This window comes from Tachypleus tridentatus, chromosome 6, assembly GCF_004210375.1.
Source record: "Tachypleus tridentatus isolate NWPU-2018 chromosome 6, ASM421037v1, whole genome shotgun sequence".
Classification (NCBI taxonomy): domain Eukaryota; kingdom Metazoa; phylum Arthropoda; class Merostomata; order Xiphosura; family Limulidae; genus Tachypleus; species Tachypleus tridentatus.
In genome coordinates, this window is record NC_134830.1 from 79,235,674 (window position 1) to 79,254,674 (window position 19,001).

The 19,001-nt window shown below is 30.6% G+C and overlaps 1 protein-coding gene across 7 annotated transcripts in view; it reads right to left on the reverse strand.

The window, feature by feature from the left end:
- LOC143252877 (uncharacterized) overlaps positions 1-19,001 on the reverse strand; it is an 88,567-nt gene that overhangs the window by 41,185 nt on the left and 28,381 nt on the right. For all 7 annotated transcript variants that reach the window (XM_076505679.1, XM_076505681.1, XM_076505677.1 and 4 more), the window contains 5 exons: positions 15,117-15,172; positions 14,201-14,399; positions 11,709-11,763; positions 3,674-4,561; positions 134-204 (listed from right to left, as the gene is read on the reverse strand). In XM_076505679.1, coding sequence (XP_076361794.1) covers positions 134-204; positions 3,674-4,561; positions 11,709-11,763; positions 14,201-14,399; positions 15,117-15,172 — 1,269 coding nt within the window. The remainder of the gene's footprint in view (positions 1-133; positions 205-3,673; positions 4,562-11,708; positions 11,764-14,200; positions 14,400-15,116; positions 15,173-19,001) is intronic.

Genomic DNA, 19,001 nt, shown 5'->3' on the forward strand with positions numbered 1-19,001 from the left:
ACAGTTATATAACACATAAATAAATATTTAAAATACTGATTATAAAACATGAGGATAAAATTAATAAAAACTGATCAATTAAATAAATCAAAGACACTAAATACCACATTCATTTTAAATAAACAATACATACCTCAGAAGGTGGTATATTTGAGTCTTTCAGTCCAAACATCTCAGAGTTTTTATCCACTGAAGATGTGGATTCTTTACATACATGAAATTAAATGTTAACAAAATAAACTTCTAAATTTTGCCAAAGCAAAAATAAAATTGCTTATGATGAATAACAAATAAGTTTGTTCATAAAACATTTCTGATATCAACCAAAATGATATAATTGTACCAAAACAGAAATCTTGAAACATCCAAAAGAAATTCCTCATATACTTTCAAATTATCTTTATTTTACTTTTCTTGTAAAAATCATCCTGACAGATCATGAAAGAAAAAAGTTTTCTATACATTATAGAAATCAGAAATGGGCTTTGAACCTGATTTTCTAAATAAAACTATTAAAATAAAATAAAATGTATACAGTAAATATATTATACTGTACCATTGATATTTGTATAATTTAACAATCAAGTTTTGCTGGACTTAGACAGAAAAAAAACAACCAAATGGGAAAGAAATTCCAAAGGATAAAAAATTGTAAATTACACCAAAATTCTTTTAATACTTACCTTAAATGCATTTATTAGAAGGTGAGAAAGGCATAACCAAGGTTAAATTTTTTTAGAATATGACATATTGAGTTCAATTTATGAATCGTAAAATTGCAAAACTGCATGTATATAACAATCTTTTTAAATGGGCAAAATTATTTTATCTAATTATCTAATGTAAGTGTAATAACTGTTGTTGTTTTTCATTGCAAATAAACAGTGTATCAAACATTAGGTCTAAAATATAAATTCATAAACTTCTGACAATGCTTGCAGAACATCTTACTATAAGTAAGCAATGATCAACTATAATCAATATACATGAGCTAAATAATAAATATAATAGTGCTATCCGTCATGCTGAAATACAAGATCTCAGTACCAGAAGAGGTAATTCAAGTGTATAAAATGTGATATCTATTAATGGCACCACAAATAAAAATCCACAAAACATTCAGACTCTGGTAATTCAAGATTCAGAAAATCAGAACAATAGTTATGGTATGCACATCAACCATTTCTTTGTAACAGCTTTAAATGAACATACTTCCCTCACAATAAGAACATGACTTTCATTAGGACTGTACGTGAAGGTTTGATATTATTTTTAAACATAGTACAATGAAAAATGGATTAAAAAAATATTATTTCTTCAATAAAGGGTAGCACTTTTAATATATAAAACCTTTACAGTTTACATTAGTAAAACTTGTGAAATTTTTTTAGTTCTGTACTTTGAATCATTTTAATGCAATGAGTTACATATGATTAAAGAGCACAATCCAAACATTCTTTTCATGTCATACTTCTCTGAAAAAAATATTTTAAAACAAATCTTCACATTTTCTATTTTTTTCAAATTATTACTGGGTTATTGTGAAAATTGTTTTATTATTCATTATATTTTAGTATATAATACACATTTTGCTTTAAAATATAGAGCTAAAGATAATGATATGGCTAATTGTTTACTCACCAACATGCATATATTATTAAAACTTAGAATTGTTTTACATGTAAAAAATAAAAATATAAAACAGCATATACGAGTCCACTATTTCACAATTTGCACTGTTATAAAACTCTTCTGTACATGATTCTATCAACTAGCATCTGTGAAACAATTTTGTTTCAAATAAGTCAATGTGAATATTCTGTTAATGCTTACAGAAACTACCTTAAATTAGCTGACACTTAAAACTATGGTAAATAGAGCTTTAGGCATGCTTCATGTTTTACTTAATACAGCAAGTTTTGATTGTTGAAATTAACAGTCTTAATATGATCAATTTGTTTTATATCTTTAGAAAACTATTTATAGCTTCTTAAACATCACACCAAGCATTTATTCTCCTCTGATGATGACAAACTGTGCAGTTTGGTTTCAAGAAAATAATTACTAATAATAATCTGTTCTTTTACCAATATTTGTGCCTATAGTACTCAACTGGTTTTAATATTCTACTTTCAGCTCAAAAGTTTTCCTAATTGCAACTTAACTGCACCATCCCAAAATTATGTGAAGAAACAATGATTAATTTCATCACTGCAAGTGAAGTAAATAGTCCTCTTTATCCATAGTATAATAAGTTAGCTTTAATATATATCAAATTCCAGCTTGTTTTACTTGAGCAAACAGAATATTTTACATGGAGTGGCCTAAATGTGTTTTTAAAAAACAAAAAACAATTCACTACTAAAAAGAGCATTTATTATGGACATATATAGACCACCTGTTTATGCAGGATTCAGAATTATTTAACACTCCTACGAAATTTAAATGATATTTAATGAAATGAAATCAAATGAAATGGCAATTTCATTTAAATACAAATTTATTAGCCTAATATTAATAACCTTTCAAGTTGCTCTGGGGCCTATTAGGCCCCACTTTTCGTAGAGTGTTAAGCAGACTTTCTGCTCAAATTAAATACCTGCATATATAACCCAAATTAACCTTTTAAAGTAGCTCCAACATTTCCAAAAATCACTTGTGATACCTCAGAATGAGTTGCCAATATATAGTTGTCGTGTAAAAATACGTACTTGCAATAGCATACAGCAAGCATAAAAAAAAAAAAAATCAAACACCACACAGTTATCATATACAAAAATACGTACATGCAATAGCATACAGTAGGCACAAAAAACTACATACACCAAACACCATCATGCAGGTACTTACTTACGAGGTACACCTCAGTTTGACTTGCTAATACTAACTAAATAGTACATACAACCTATATGGTGCACATGACACACACACATAATAAATTAACCTTTAAATGTTCTTTACTAATCTCCTGTTTGCATCTTTCAAGGTTAGTTTTTAATGCATTTTACCCTTGTTTAATATACATGTTTGTGTATGTATATGCACACACATAACTCAAAACTCAGATTCAAGAAGTATAGTGCAATGTTCAATAAACTGAGTGATGTGCTCAGCTAATATTTGTTTGAGTAGAGTATAATAAAATTATACTGAATATGCAAATCAGAAAATCAAGAGACAATCATTGTTTATACAAAATCATGGTGGAATGGGATGCATCAGAACTATTATACAAGACACTGTTTGGCATTTTATAGGTGTTGTGATGCCAATGAAAATTGGTTTTTGGAAGGATACATAACAAACCCTTCTAACATCAAACATTCATATACCTAGATAATAAATGTGTTAAAATCATGAATATAGAACTTCCAATTTAATAACATCCAAAAACAAGGCATACAATTAATTTGAAATACAAGGATAAGTTACAAAAAGAGAAAGCAAGGTGAGGCATCTTTTAACAGGTATGAATCCAATAAAACAAAGGTCGGTGGCAAAACAAACAATATATTCCAGGTAATATTACACAACACAATCAAGAAGGATCTCTGTCTAGAAAAGGTACACAAGTCACATTTACACAAGTTGCTTCCATGACATATCCATTCAACTGTCACATATCTCAAAAAGTGAGATGAAAGTAAAGGCAAAGAAATTCATTACAACTCACCTTCCAAATTTGTATCATTTGGTAAATTATCAGTTCCTCTGGTATTTGGTGAAAGTTTCTGTTTTTTGCCTTGAAGTGTGTTACTATAGACATAATTATCTGGTTCTCTGTTATTTTGTGCTACAACCTTAGATTTATTGTGCAAACATGCTTTTCTAACATTTCTTCTCTGCTTTTGAACAGCATTAACTTCAACATCTTTATTTTTGGCATCATTTGAAATCTTTCTTAACTTGTTACTTTCTGGTTTGTTCTTGTTGGTCTCCCAAATCTTGGAAGATTTACTATAGAATTTTCCTTTGACTTTCTCAGACTCATCATTACTACACTCATTCACACCACCTTCATCAATGACAAGGTCACCACCTACTAATTCATCATCAGAATCATCTCTTTCTTTTTTATGGCCATTTTTTACAGAGGATGACTTGGAAATTTCAGAAATACTGCCTTTCTGCCTATTCTGAACAGATAAACTTATTTTTTTTCTACCTTCATGGGTTCTAATATTCTCATTTTCCACCTCTAACTCTTGTTTTAATCTTTTAGAAGCTAGATGCTCTTCTACCTCCTGAGAATACTTTCCAGGGCATCCTCTTTTTTTTGATGAGTTTACTTCTGGAGTTGTCAATGTAGGTTTTGGCGTTAATGTCGATTTTGTTTGCTGTGAGCATTTCTTAGGACGTCCCCTTTTTTTTGGAGAGTCTGTACTAAGAGCTTTGTTAGAAGGTGACGGTAATGAAGGTGATGTCATTTGCTGTATATATTTCCTGGGACGCCCTCTTTTTCTTACCGTATCAGATTCTGAAGCACTTTCCACAGGTGATAAAACTGAAGCTTCTGTTTTAACTGAGTGGGCATACTCCTGTTTGATTTCATTTTTCTCTTCTAAAATAAAGTAGAGAAAAATATTAATATGCAAAATAAATGGTTATTACAAAGAATGCAGTAAACAGTATTTAAATATATTATTTTTCTCTTTTAAGTGAATCAAAACAGTTAAAACAAACAAATGCATCACCAAACTATGCTTCTCAATTATCTACATTAATGGTACTAGATATTTCATTTTAAGGTTTTTTCTGCAATGAGTATTACACACTTGAAAAAAAATTTGTAAAAGAGTTCCAATTACTTTCCTTTAAGAAGCAAATAACTGTATAGGTGTGAATTAACTTTCCCCAAGCAACAAAATAATAAATAATCAATTGCATCTATAGCTTACTCATTAATGAAAGTACCCTCAAAATACTTTCTGTATGTTTTGAAGATTTAGCAACAAAGCAGCTTGCAAGTTTCTCAGCAATTTCAGACTTATGCAGGTGCATTTAGAAAACCCATCAAAGTACCATTAACAAGTATCAGAAATTTGTATTTACCAGGAATGATGATTTGAAAAAACTAAAAACAAATTAAAAGCCTAAAAAAACCTTTCTACTGTAGAGACATTTGAGAACAGAATATGATGTTTAAGTCTAAAAGAAGCTGATACTCGTTTTGATAATATTTACTAAGAAGAATTACAAATCATAATATGGTGAGTTAATGGCAATTATTGATTTTCAACACATAACATATGCAAGCTTCTGATTGAAGAATATATATTTGTAAAAATAATAATAATTAAACTGATTACAGTATTTAAGAAAAAGTTAACATTTTTCCATTTGTGAAAATACATTTCCAACATATATTTATCTCCTTACATGTAGTAACTATCTTCCTCAGCATATATGCCACATGAATTTGCATGCCATTAGCTCTGAGGCAACTTTCACCTTATTTCACATGAGCTGCACCACAGCATGATGATTTCATCATCCAACAAAAGCTCTGCATCAATAGGAGAATGACATATCTCTATGCACACTAACCATTCACTCTTATGCATTTCCAACATATATTTATCTCCTTACATGTAGTAACTATCTTCCTCAGCATATATGCCACATGAATTTGCATGCCATTAGCTCTGAGGCAACTTTCACCTTATTTCACATGAGCTGCACCACAGCATGATGATTTCATCATCCAACAAAAGCTCTGCATCAATAGGAGAATGACACATCTCTATGCACACTAACCATTCACTCTTATGCGTATTATACTCATGAATCTTCATTCTTTGAAGAGGTAAATAAGAAAATGTACACAAAGTAGGAAGAATAGGCAGGAATGTGTGAAGAAGCAAGCATCTATCTCAAATACATTTTCAATTTAAAAAATTTTAACTTCCATGATGATAACTCACTACTTATCACAGACTATATTTAGAATCCCATGGTGATATGGTTAAGAATTCAGTGTAAAATTTACTAGGATAAGTACCCTTTAGAAAGCATAAGAAGGATACCAAGGAGTGTGGTATCCAACAGCACACATGTAAGAGACCACTTCTCATCTTATCCACAGAATACTCTTCACCCATAGAGAAAGAGAGAAAAGGCACAGAAGTCAAACATGTCAGCAAAGATGGGTGGAATTAGAAAATGACCATCCAGTTACATGAACACAAGTTTTCAGACAGCCAACATGTGTAATATGGTTGGGGCTTGTTCAGATCGCATACTTTGTGTGATCATCTCAATTCTGTCATCAGAGGGAGGAAAAACATTGTTATGTAACATGGATACTTATATATGCCATAACTCTACTGTCGTGATCTATAGGACTAACACAGGCTGAAGAAAAGGGGTATGCTAGATATACATCACAGGTTTATAAAGTGTACTCACATTAATTCTACCATCAAACTCTACAGAACTTACACTAGCTGTTGAAGGAGGAAAAATTAAGGTAGTAAGGACAAGTATGCATATGTCCCTTTGATTTTACTGTACAGATATGGGCTGCAGGAAGAGATGTGAAACAGGTGTATGTGTGTGTGGGTATAGACATTGTATAGCAAGTGCTTACCTCAACTCCACTGAACAAATCCTACCTGCAGAAGTATGACACTGTGTTATGCAGCACTGGTCATTAATTCTACTGATCTGAGCTTGGCAGCATGAGGGGGGAACAGTCATTTAGCGTGTGTTCACCTGAGCTCTACTGAACAGACTCTGGATGCAAATGAATGGCACAGTGTATGTCACCTCAACTCTACTGCACCTATTTAGACTGCAGTAGAATGGCACAGGTCACATGAATGATGTAAATGATCTATAATAGAAATGACCATAGCACAAATGGTGTCATCACTTCCTCACTTCTAATCATACTGGTACTCCTTGTTATAGCCCCAGCAGCTGAATTTCAATCAGTAAGGGTTCTTCATGGCAAAGCATCCCAGCAGCTGGGAACTGATAAGTGCCACACTTAACAAAGTGTGAGGTTAGGTGGAAGAAGCCTGTAGAACATGCTTGGCTCCCCATTGTTCTTTCAGTCTGGAATTGTAAATGTCTTTTTATAGTGCACTGGGTAACTGAAAAGGCCTATTTCTAAAAGTCAGCAACTAGCAGCCAGAGAAGTGGGTAGAACACCTTCTTGGTGCTGGCTTGAAATAGGTACAGTCTGGATCAATCAATACAAGTGAATGCAGATATACATACAATGTGAATACTACAAGTAAACTTGCAGAACACCCCTCTCACAATGGGCATAAGATATAATCAGGGTGGATGGTATGAGCACTTTGTTACCCTGACTTGATGCACATTTTCAGTAAATATACTCTGGAACACAACACAAGTCACATGATAGGTTTTTATGTCACAAAATAGGAGCTAAGGAAGTGAAATAGTACATATTATTCTAAAACACAGTGGGGTGACTGACTAATGGTGACCTTTAGAGGCAGAAAACCATCAGATGTAAAGGAGATGAATGCATGGAGAAAGTTCACATGCTTCCCTTGGCCATTAAAGAATAGATACAATAAAAATTAAAATATGATAAATTGAATGTAATGAAAAGGTACAGTTTGCAAGCATTCATATCCAAAAGCAGAAATGCCAATGAAGAATCTGATAGATCCATCTTGTAAAAGAAATTAAAAAGAGGTCCATGGAAAAATGAGAGTCCTAAGATAAGAACAGACACAGGAAGGGAAACCCAGATGTTAATAGATCGAAAGACAGAATAAAGATAGAAGTACGTTGTGCCTCCTGAGCAGTCAAAGCATGAGGAAGAAAGGATCAAACTAAGGAAAGGAAAAGATAAGTGTGGTGGAAGAGACTCATGAAGAATCTAAAGGACAGTAATAGCAGGAGAGAATAAGGAAACAAGTCATAGAAGAAAGGCAGTACAAAAGCGAGGAAGTCAATATCACAAATGAGGCATGCAAAAGATTGTTTAAAACCTCATTAAGTTCCCAATCAGGTAAAGGAGTTGGGCAAACAAAACTGAGGATAACGTAGGGGTGAAACATAATACAGAAGACAAAGAAAGAAATACCTCTTGGTACTAGAAAATGAGAAAGTCTTTGAACAAAGCCATCTGACAACTAGATTAGAAAAGGCTGACACCAAGAATCTTTAAACAAAACGGTTGGGTAAGAAAGGCAGAAAAATTGTGCACAGGATTACTGCCAGGAGAAAAGGTATGACAGAAGAAACAAAGGGACACATCTTAAGTGGTAAAACACAAAAATACAGTGGAATGGTGACAAGAATGTGATGAGAATAATGCCACACTAATGGAAAGTTCAGCAAGATAAACAGCAACTCAGTCACATTCATGCATAAGGTTGTAGGGACAATGTCCCTCTATAGGAAAACAAAGTATGAGAATGAGAAGAAAGACAAAGAAAGAAGATAACAGAAAAGGGATTGTCCAAATGTCAAGCAGATCAAAGCTAAGCTAATCAAAGAAACACCAACTTAAGGAACACAGATTGGGCTGAGAAAGGCAGTCAATCACAAAGAATGAAGTTCCCTGCAAAGGATGTGAACAGGTTCAGAACTATTTATTTAATACCCAAAACAAAATGGTCCTGGAACAAGAACTACAAGGATGGTTGGAACAGGAAAAGAATGTGGAATATGCTGAATGGAACATGACCAAGTGAACCATCAGGAATGGGATTATGTCCAATGAAGAACATGCAGGACAAGCATACTGATGTGAACTCTTGTCCAGCATCCAAATATCAGAGGTTTTGTCCTAATACAAAAATGCTCCTCTAACAGAAAGAGAGAGGCAGTGAAGAAAAAAAACAAATTGGTTTGAAAGGCACTAAGTGCCACTGTGACAATTCCTTGACAAAAGGCTCTTAAAAATAAGACAAAGCCCTCCCCCCAATAAAAACCTTGGGTTCACAAGGTCCATTATAGGAGATACATGAAAGCAGCCCCAAATATGCAAAAAAATTCTAGGAAAGCCAGAATCAGAAAAACAAGAGAGCCTTTCCCACAGAGAGAGAATAAGAATTGTAAAACCTGATGAACAGATCCACCATAGCTCACTGACTAGGAAGACAGGTTAAAGTCAGCTGATAGGAAAAGAAAATAACAAACACTAAGAAAGAAATTATTTCCTAAGATTAACCATCCACCCCTCAACCAACTATCCACTGTAAAAGAAAGGAGGTAGAGGAGGAAACACCTGAGAGTGGTTTAACAGATATAAACACTCAGAGCAAAAGAATGCTAACCTTAGATCATGAATATGACAAGAGAGGACTCTCACAATGCCACTGAATACAAGAGGGACTGCTGCTGAGTTGAAGGGAAGAGCAAAACATGGAAAGATACTAGAACAAGACAAAGAAAACAAATGGTAGAAAGGTCAAGAGTGTTGTGTAGGAAGATGCTGACACATCAACCACAGCTAACAACAGATGGGGTCCAAGAAAAGGAAATGGGAAAAAAGTGAAGAAAAGAGGAACAAGGAAACAGACCAAAGTGAGAAATGACAGTTTTTAAAAACTGAGACTAACAGTACAAGAAGAGAAGTAAACCCACAGAAGTGTACATGTGTGATAGCACTGACACAAGAGTGACAAACAAAACTTCTGACAGAGTGAAAAAGAAAAAGAAAGAAAGCCTGGAATCCACAATGAAAATGTATCAAGAAGGTTTATATAGACAAGGAATATGAGAAAACAGCAACATTGAGAGAGAGAAAAAACTTGTGAAAATAAAGAGGACAAAAGTCATGACATCAGACCAGATCACTAAAGGTAAAGACTACCACTGAAGACATCTAGGTGATAAAAGAAAAGCTAGATGAAAAGTAAGTTCATAAGAAGAAGAAAGAGATACAATAACTTGACACAACAACCTCCAATGTCATGGGAACAAAGTATGAAGAAATAGAGCAGAGTAAGTTGAAGATGCAAAAGTAGAAGTGAATTGAATGTCTACAGAAGCCAATAAAACCATTAAGAAGTGACTCAATAAAAGGTGGAGTTACTAGAGGGTATACACAGTAGTAGAACAAAAACTGCAAAAATGAGGAACTAGAAAATGAAGTAGAAAGTAACAGACTTGATCTTTAAAATACCCACTGATAACAAGAAATCGAGATGAAGAAAGAAAAGTCTACAAATCAGAACTCAAAAGGTCACAAACATGAGGGAGACAATGCATTTAGGCATAGGAAAGGAATTAAAAAAAATTAAACAGTATAAAACCTGATAAGTAATGAGAGAAGACAAGATAAGTCCATGGTAGATGGGTAAAAAAATAAGAAAAGGAAAAATAACAAAGAAGACAGGCAAAAAGAAATGGAAAGGAACATAACTGTGAAAGAAATCTTCAAAGAGATTGCAAGTCATATCAAAAGTAGCAAAGTACTACCTAAAGCAAATCAGATGGCTATAGTCTAACAGGACTTTCCCATTTGAGGAAAAAGAAATTCAGCCAGTGAGATGGTGGAAGAAGGCTCAATTAGCCTGTGGTAATTCACAATATGCTGCACAACAGTTGAAACAATCCTGACATCATGCCTCCAAAAGTCACAGCAGAAATAACTCCAAGATGTGAACAACATCTTACATAGAAGACCAATTATATACTTATTACCTTCATTTCAGAATTCATGATTTTAAAAAATTAGCAATTCTGTTAAGGATGCATTTCACAGTAAGTTGAAAACAACTGAAAAAGTTAAACGTATACAATACAATGCCAAGAAGATTGAAGAATCATGAGTGTAAATGCACAGAGCAAGTTGACATGAATGGAGATGTGTTGCCCTCCTACTCATGGAAGGCTTTTATCATATTATGTCATAAAGCAGTGGCATAATTCAGGTAACTTTACATGAAATTAGATGGGAGTTGCCTCAAGGCTAGTGCCTTGCAAATTTCTTTGGCAGACGTGCTGAAGAAGATAGTTAATATGTGTGACAAGGAGAGTTACAATGACAAAATATAAATTTATATATAAGTTTTTCATTAAATACAGCATGTATATCTTAATAGTTAAACTTATATGATTATCTAAAATATATATAGCACAATTTGAGTTTTCTAGTTGTAAAATTTATATACATAAAAGATACAGGTTTAACCCTATCCAACTACATTTTTAATTGCTGCAAGTAACTGAGTATTATTAAGTATAATTTTCCATCATTAGGTATACTGTATGTTTCACCTCTTTACTTGCCACAGTATCTGATGACAGCCGTACAGAAACTGAAACAATGCTCTATATTTGTCAGCAATGTAGGTCTTTGTTTCCATTAGTTGTGTATAAATATTTTATAAAAGATGTTTATCAGTTTTTGTGTCAAATTTAACAAGGTATGCACTTTGTAAGAAAGAAATTTCTTCAACTTTATTTTAATATCATATCAAACTTACTGTATTACTTTGTTAGTAGTAAGAGAAGCACATATATTTTAAAATTCCATGTAGTTCAGTTTGAACAAAAAATGAATATCTTTTGGGAAAAAATAAAATTTAATATACCTTAAAACTGAAAATGAGACAAAAATACATAAATAATTTTACTACTATTAATACAGAGCACCAGTGGCCATTTAATCATCCCTTTTTGAAATAAGTCAATGAAATAGGATTAATACTTTTCAAATATTACAACTATGAAAAGGTCCAAAACTTCTTCAATAAAAATAACTGTCATACCTGGTTTTACAAGCTGAGTCTTTTTCTTATTGATAGTTTCATCTTTGTCACTTGGCTAGAAAAAACATATTTACATATATATATATATACATATATAAATTTCAAAAGTTAAGATTGTGTTCAACATGGCAATATTAATACCATTTAAAATATTAACTATCACCAATAAAAGCAATTAGAAAGAAATATCACAAAAATTCAACTCTTACTCTACAAAACTATTCAATTGATAAAAAATAAAAAAAGTTATTTAGAAATTTATATGGAGACAAGTATTTTGAATCTATGGCTATTGACTGAATACACAGCTTTACTGTATGTCTTATCAGACTAATAACTTATTACAATAAAAACTTTATCTAGCATATTTGCATCTAAAAAGCTATTGCAGGCAAATATTTCAATAACTCCTTGTAGGAAAGAGCATTCATAATATTTCCACTATATTTCTGGAATGCCTTGAAATGCTCTCAAAGCTTCTCAAAAGTTTACAACTGTAATTAATTCTCCAAATGCTGGCTCAGATGAATTGACTCACCACTTTGTATTGTTATAGTATCACATGCCTTGGAATGCTTTCAAAGCTTCTCAAAAGTTAAAAACTGTAATTAATTCTCCAAATGCTGGCTCAGATGAATTGACCAACCACTTCACACTTGTTATAGTTATATAGTTATACTCATACTATTAACTTTTAGTGTGGTGCATTATATATATATATATATATATATATATACACAATCTTTACAAAATTTGACAGACTTTCATTAAGCATTACAATTCTTTTACATGCAAAAATTCAGATTTTTAGTGAAGTACTTTCACTACAGATTTGTCCATGAATATATTTGAATCTTTTTCTTAATTAGTACTAGTGGAAAATGATTTTTATGTTATGATTAAAAATACTTTTCTTCACCTCAAACATCTCAAATTTCTTTTGCATAATATTAAAACCTTCTACATACCTTTCAAAGTTTTCTGTAAAACTTTATATTTTATCTATTATTTTCTTTACCTTATCTCTACACAAGGTTGGTCAATCTGACCGACCTTGTAACAACCAAACAAAAATAACCCTTTTTAAATTCGAGAATGTCTTCAATTGTTACATGAAACTACATTTGTTAATCTACGAGCTTTAAACTTGTAATAGTATACATCAATTTATATATTAATTTTATTGTTTTATTGCCCTTTAAACAGTGTCTAAATACTATACCCAATTTAGTTGGAACTTATAATCCCATGAAATGTCAGCTTATGTTACATACACTACATGTGTGCTTCAATAAAAAGGTATTTTATATTATTGTTGTTTATTTTATCTAATCTAGCCTTACCAAACTTAAACAGATTTCTATTTTTACATTTCAGTCACTTTTATAATAACAAGTAAAGAATACATATAAAAAACAAGAAATATACTATATACCTCAACTTTCTGCTTTAATTGCTATTACCTGCTTATGACACTTAAACTTACTTTTTTATACTAAGGGTAGTAGAGTATTAAATTTGTATTTAACTAAATAATGCACCAAAAGAACATAGAATAACAGCATGAAAAGAAATGTCTCATACCTTATGAATGACTTCAACTTATAACATGAAACCTTTCATACTAATGACACCACTGTAATAAATAATCCTTTTTTAATTAAACAATGTATGAAAGAATATAGAATAATATGCTAAAAACAGAATATGTTCCATAACTATCACAACTTTTCTGGCTAATCACATTTCCCATTGAAATGAAGCTTGAACTGGCAACAAAACAACAGTTCTCACTAAAGAAAACTTTTAGTGTAGTATAATACATCACTTGACAGATTAATGGTTTGGCTTTCTTTTGGTTATAAATAATATAGTATTAAATGTAAAACAGATTTATTGACAAATCCTAAAATAGAGGATGTAACAGGTGGGTGTAGAAAGATGAGTGATTTTCTATTAATGGCTCTGTTACCAAGTAAGACTGAAAGCTATCAAGACTGTGCTTTGCCCAGGTGATGACAACATTTTAATAAGTAAGTTTCATTAATTATCATAATTCTTGGAGGGGAAGCAAACAAGTTACAGAAGAGTAGATACTTAGAGAAAAAAATATCATGTTTCTCACACTAGAGGAAACTCAGGACTTTTTAAAATATTGCCTTACAAAATTAAGAACCTAAACCTATTAAAACACAGATTATTAGCTAAGATTTTATGCTATACCAATTGGTGTAGCATGAAAAATAAAAGTTTAAGTTTTGAATGTAGCTCTCTTAAAAACCTTATGACATGCAGCAAAAAAGTGCCCATAGCAAGAGGGTTAATAAATGCTGTTGCTTAGTAGCACTTCTGTAGTTTCATTTATGTTCTTTTCTGCAATTTAATTGCAATTTTTGTTTTAAGATAAAATGAATTTCATAAGAAATTTAATATGAAGTAATAAAAGTTTGAAATCTAATACAATCCCTCGATACTTATATTCCATAACATACCTTTAAAAGTGATACAACTTTTCTTGGATCTACCACTGTGTTAAATGGTGCATACCGAAAAGGGACAGATTTCTTCTGAAGTCGGCTCAGATGCAATTTCAGTTCTTCCATTGAATGTTCATAGCCAGAATGTTTCTTTTTGATGGGCAATGGAGGATTTTTGGAAAGAAGATAGCATTTTTGGACAGGAATCCATGCTCTGTATATTATATTTAAAGAACATGTACATATGTTATCTGATACTAAAATAATATGCAACAACTTATCTTTAACACAGAAATACCTCCTTTTTCATTCTATCACTGTTTTTGCTAAATGAAAAAAGAAAAAAAGGTTCAAAATTAATTTACAATAATATTTTGTTGGATTATTTAATTTCCTTTCAGAATCTCTCCTTTTTTTCTGTGAAACCTTTAATATCTATTATAAACACCAAAGCCTCGTTATAAATAACATAGAGTTATCAAAACACATCTTAAGTGTTGTTTGGCTAATCACAGCTTGCATTCTTTTACTATTCCCTTTGTTAACAATGCTTTATCTTGTATTTTATACAAATTACTTCAGAAGCTAAATCTAATTTTTAAATTTTCACAATACTACTGTAGGGCAAACAACACTTGAATACTATAGGTTATTACATCAATGCTTTTCCTATAAATCTACCAGTTTATATGAATAACAATAAGTTTTAAATATAACCCTTTATTAGTTAATAAGCACACTTTTAACAATTTTGAACATAAACTACAAATTACTATGCATTCTTTAATAAATGAGCACTTTAAATACAAAAGGTTTACTCAAAAAAATTGTAATTATAGCACATAAAACAAAATGAAAGAAATTATAGAATACTACTAACAAAAGTGTTACTAATATAAACACAGCTGATTGTTTTGAAACAATTTCTTACCTGTCATGATCACCAAAGAATCGAGCATCTATAAAATCATTAAGTACTCTTACAGCCTGTAAAGAAAAAGCATTTTCTCTTTCATAACATAATCTCATGCTAAATACAAGTTACTTCAAAATTATACAATTAATCATTACTGAAACTCCAGTGTTCACTAGCAATCTAAAGAAACAATCTTATAATACACCCACTAAAATAATCTCTTAACAGAACATACATATATATATATTTTAGTTGTTATAGAAACCAATAACACCAAAATTTGTTAAACACACAGTTTTTGGTTTAAACGACTTAAGACAGGAGAAAGATGTACTGTTTTAAACACCACCTATATCACAGTTATTGTTGTATGCAAGTCTTGTATGTTTGGATATTTGAAAATGTTTCACATTGAAATACATTAAATATTTGTTAACAGAATATCTTTCCAAAACTAGAATTGTACATTTACTGTTTTAAAAGTATAGGTAATAAATTTAAATAAAAACAATGTGGGACAAAAACAATTACCCTGTTTATAAAAACATATTTATGGGTAAGACTTAAAATCTCTAATGAAAGTATTAAATTATTTGTATTTTTTCAACAAGTTATATCCTTCAACTAAGAGTTTAAATTCATTAAACTATTTCTGGAGGATAGAAAAAAGCTAACAATGGTAGTAGGATAAATATAAAATTTACAAATCAGAAAAAAATTACCTGTCCCAAGAAACCAATGCTTCCCACCCACCCCTTATATGTTTTTAATTAAAATCTTACAAGAATATTTTATCTGGTCATACCTTAGAATACTTAATTTACAAATATTACAAGCACAAGTTACCAAATATTTTGTAATTAATAAAAACCTACTTTTTAACAGCAAAAGAAACCCAGTGAAACTAGCATACATTTTCTTAACAAGGGTTAGTTGAGCATGCATCTACAGTGACCTTACACTTCATAGATGTATTTCTAATAGAGCCTTTTCAGCACTAGTAAAGCCAATGTTTTAAAAAATACATTTTCTCTTTTATTGGATGCCTAATTTCATAAAATTCTGTTTTTCCTTGAACAAACAAGTAAGGACATTTCAATATATGTTTTTCTGTAACCCCACACACATTATCCAGTATATAAGACTATTCTGAATGAACATTAGTTTATAGTGAATTTTTACTAAAAGTAAAAATGCAAAATTCAATATCAGAATTAAATAAATGTGTAATTTCTGTTAAAGCCATACAAATTCAAGGATATTTAACTACTGCCATTAGGTCAAATTATACATTTACTTAACTGAATAATCTTAAAGGTGAACAATCCTAATCCTATAAAATATTTTACAAGTATATGGTTACATCAGAAGTTCGAAATGTCTACATACAGCAAGACATTTTTGTTACACATAACCAAAATTTTAGGAGGCTTACAAAAAAATTGCATTATAAATTATTTGTATATCATTACTGATAACACAAAAATATTAGCAGCTAAATTTCAAATATAAAATAATCATTTCACATAAGAAACAGGGACTGGCAACATCAATGACCAATGTGTAAGTATTTCTCACTGAATTAAGTAGAAACAAATGGAATATTTTTACACCAGCTTCAGGAAAATGACATCAATAAGAATAAAACTATGGATATTCACATTTATTCCAAATAGAATAGTTGTTTTTTAACAAAAATCACATATGTGCATACAAAATTTATTTTGCATATTTATGTCAAAATCAAGTCTCTCAAATCATTTTTACAAAATATAGGGTGATAATAATAATAAAAAAAATTGTAACATGGAAATACATTTTTTATAGGTTCATTCACTAGAAAAATATAGGGTTTTATAAGTTTTTCTGCTTAATTTCTTTAGCAAGCAACCCATTTTCCAACTTATAAAAGTCTAATGTTACTAGAATGAAAAAGGATTTATTGGGTGTTTCCAAAAAATGCACAACAATGTAATACTTTGTTTACAGTTACAGTGAAGAACTTTAGAGGTTTTTTTTTTAAAGTTTTTAAGCTAACTTTGTCTATTTTGCAAAACCTGAAAGAAACAATTAACTAAATTATAATTTGTTCACTAAAAATAAACCCATTTTGAGATGCAAGTTCATTAACAATTATGTAATAAAAATAATCATATCATTTAATACAGCATCATACACATTTCAGTTTTCAATAATATGGGATAAAGCAGTTTTCTAAATTTTAAGACACTTTTAGTTGAGGTGTCAGTGTATAAAAATCATTAATTACATTAGGTGTTCATACATTATAGGTAATTTTCACACTTTTCTCACACCAATACAATTGAAATTAGGGCACACTGCTTAGTTGCAAGTATACGCAGTTACCTTCTTAGCTAAATATCTTTATAGCACTATATACGATACTTAAGTCCATATTTTTTTGAGTATTTTTAACTGAAGGTGAGAAAATATCAATATTAATTAAGTCATAAAGAAGCAATGTACTCTAAACATACGGGCCATAAAAGCACAACTGAGAACAAAATATTTTATTATAAAGTACCATAGTATAGAACCAAAGGTGGCACTCTTTGATTTACATTTAGTTCATGAAATACCTTTTATATTCAAGCTTTCTTTTGTGCAGAGCATTCCCTTGCTAACTGCACTCCCCAAATTGTTACATATAATGACTTCAGCATCTTTAGGAGTGAGATTAGCAAGGAAATGCTTCACATAGAAGAGAAACTGTGGATACATAAGATGTGTTCTGAACTAAATACCACAGCTATAGTAAAATTAACAAACAGGAACATATTTCCACAAACATTTTGTGTCTGATAAGTATGTACTTTTAATGTTTAGCTGAATGAGGCAGTCCTTTTCCATTTTCTTTAACAAAATTACAATTTTATGATAGGTTTCTTACAAGTATACAATAAATGATATTTAGTTACTAGTCTCAGTCCATATGATAACTGCCAACATTCACAGGTGCTAATTTGCTGCTTCAATTAAAACGGAAGAGAAACTAGTCTAAAAACAGAAGTTTAACAAGTATATTTAGTTAAATGCATACAATTTTAATGTATGTTATATGATTCACATAAGCTTTCATATTTCAATGGTTATAGTTTCATACAAAACATGTTTATACAAAATTAATAAGTTTTGTGTATAATTATCAAAATACACATTTTATTGTCAATTGTGAAATGCTATCAGAAAGTAGTTAGTTTTGAATATTTCTTAACTCTAGAGGGGTTTATGGCCAAGGTTTGCAGATCCATATGTCAGATAAAGTTTTGAATAACTATCTAACAATGAGAGAAAAAAGGGAAATTTATGCCTAAAACAATTACAGTTTCCCATTTAAATATATTGAATAAAACTGTATATTTGTGAACATGCTTCCATTGTTATTATTTTTAGCTAAAATAAATTCCATTTTCTAATAATTTAAACCTTTTTACTTTCCAGCTTAAAAATTAAAAGTCCTATTTTTAATATATGTTTACTAGAATATAAAAGTGCGTACTCATGTATTTCATGCGGGTTGAAAATGTGTGTTTAAAAAGGTCATTTTCACACAAACACACACACACACACACACACACAAAGAACAATAATCAGAATATAGTCATTAATAGCTTTTTTATGATCACTGTAAAGCTCGATTATATTTTAATATTTTTATTCTTTACAGTATTATTTTAGAAACAAAAAATATATAACTTATTATAAAAAAGGTAAAATAATTAATAAATGCCCATAACATTATTCTAAATCCAAATCTACACTTTTTAAAATATTTAAATACTTAAATTTACATTACACATTTCTTATGTGCAATAGTTTATTGGATTACCCAAAACCATCTCCAAATTTTATTTTCTAAAAGTGGGTTCTTCATTATCA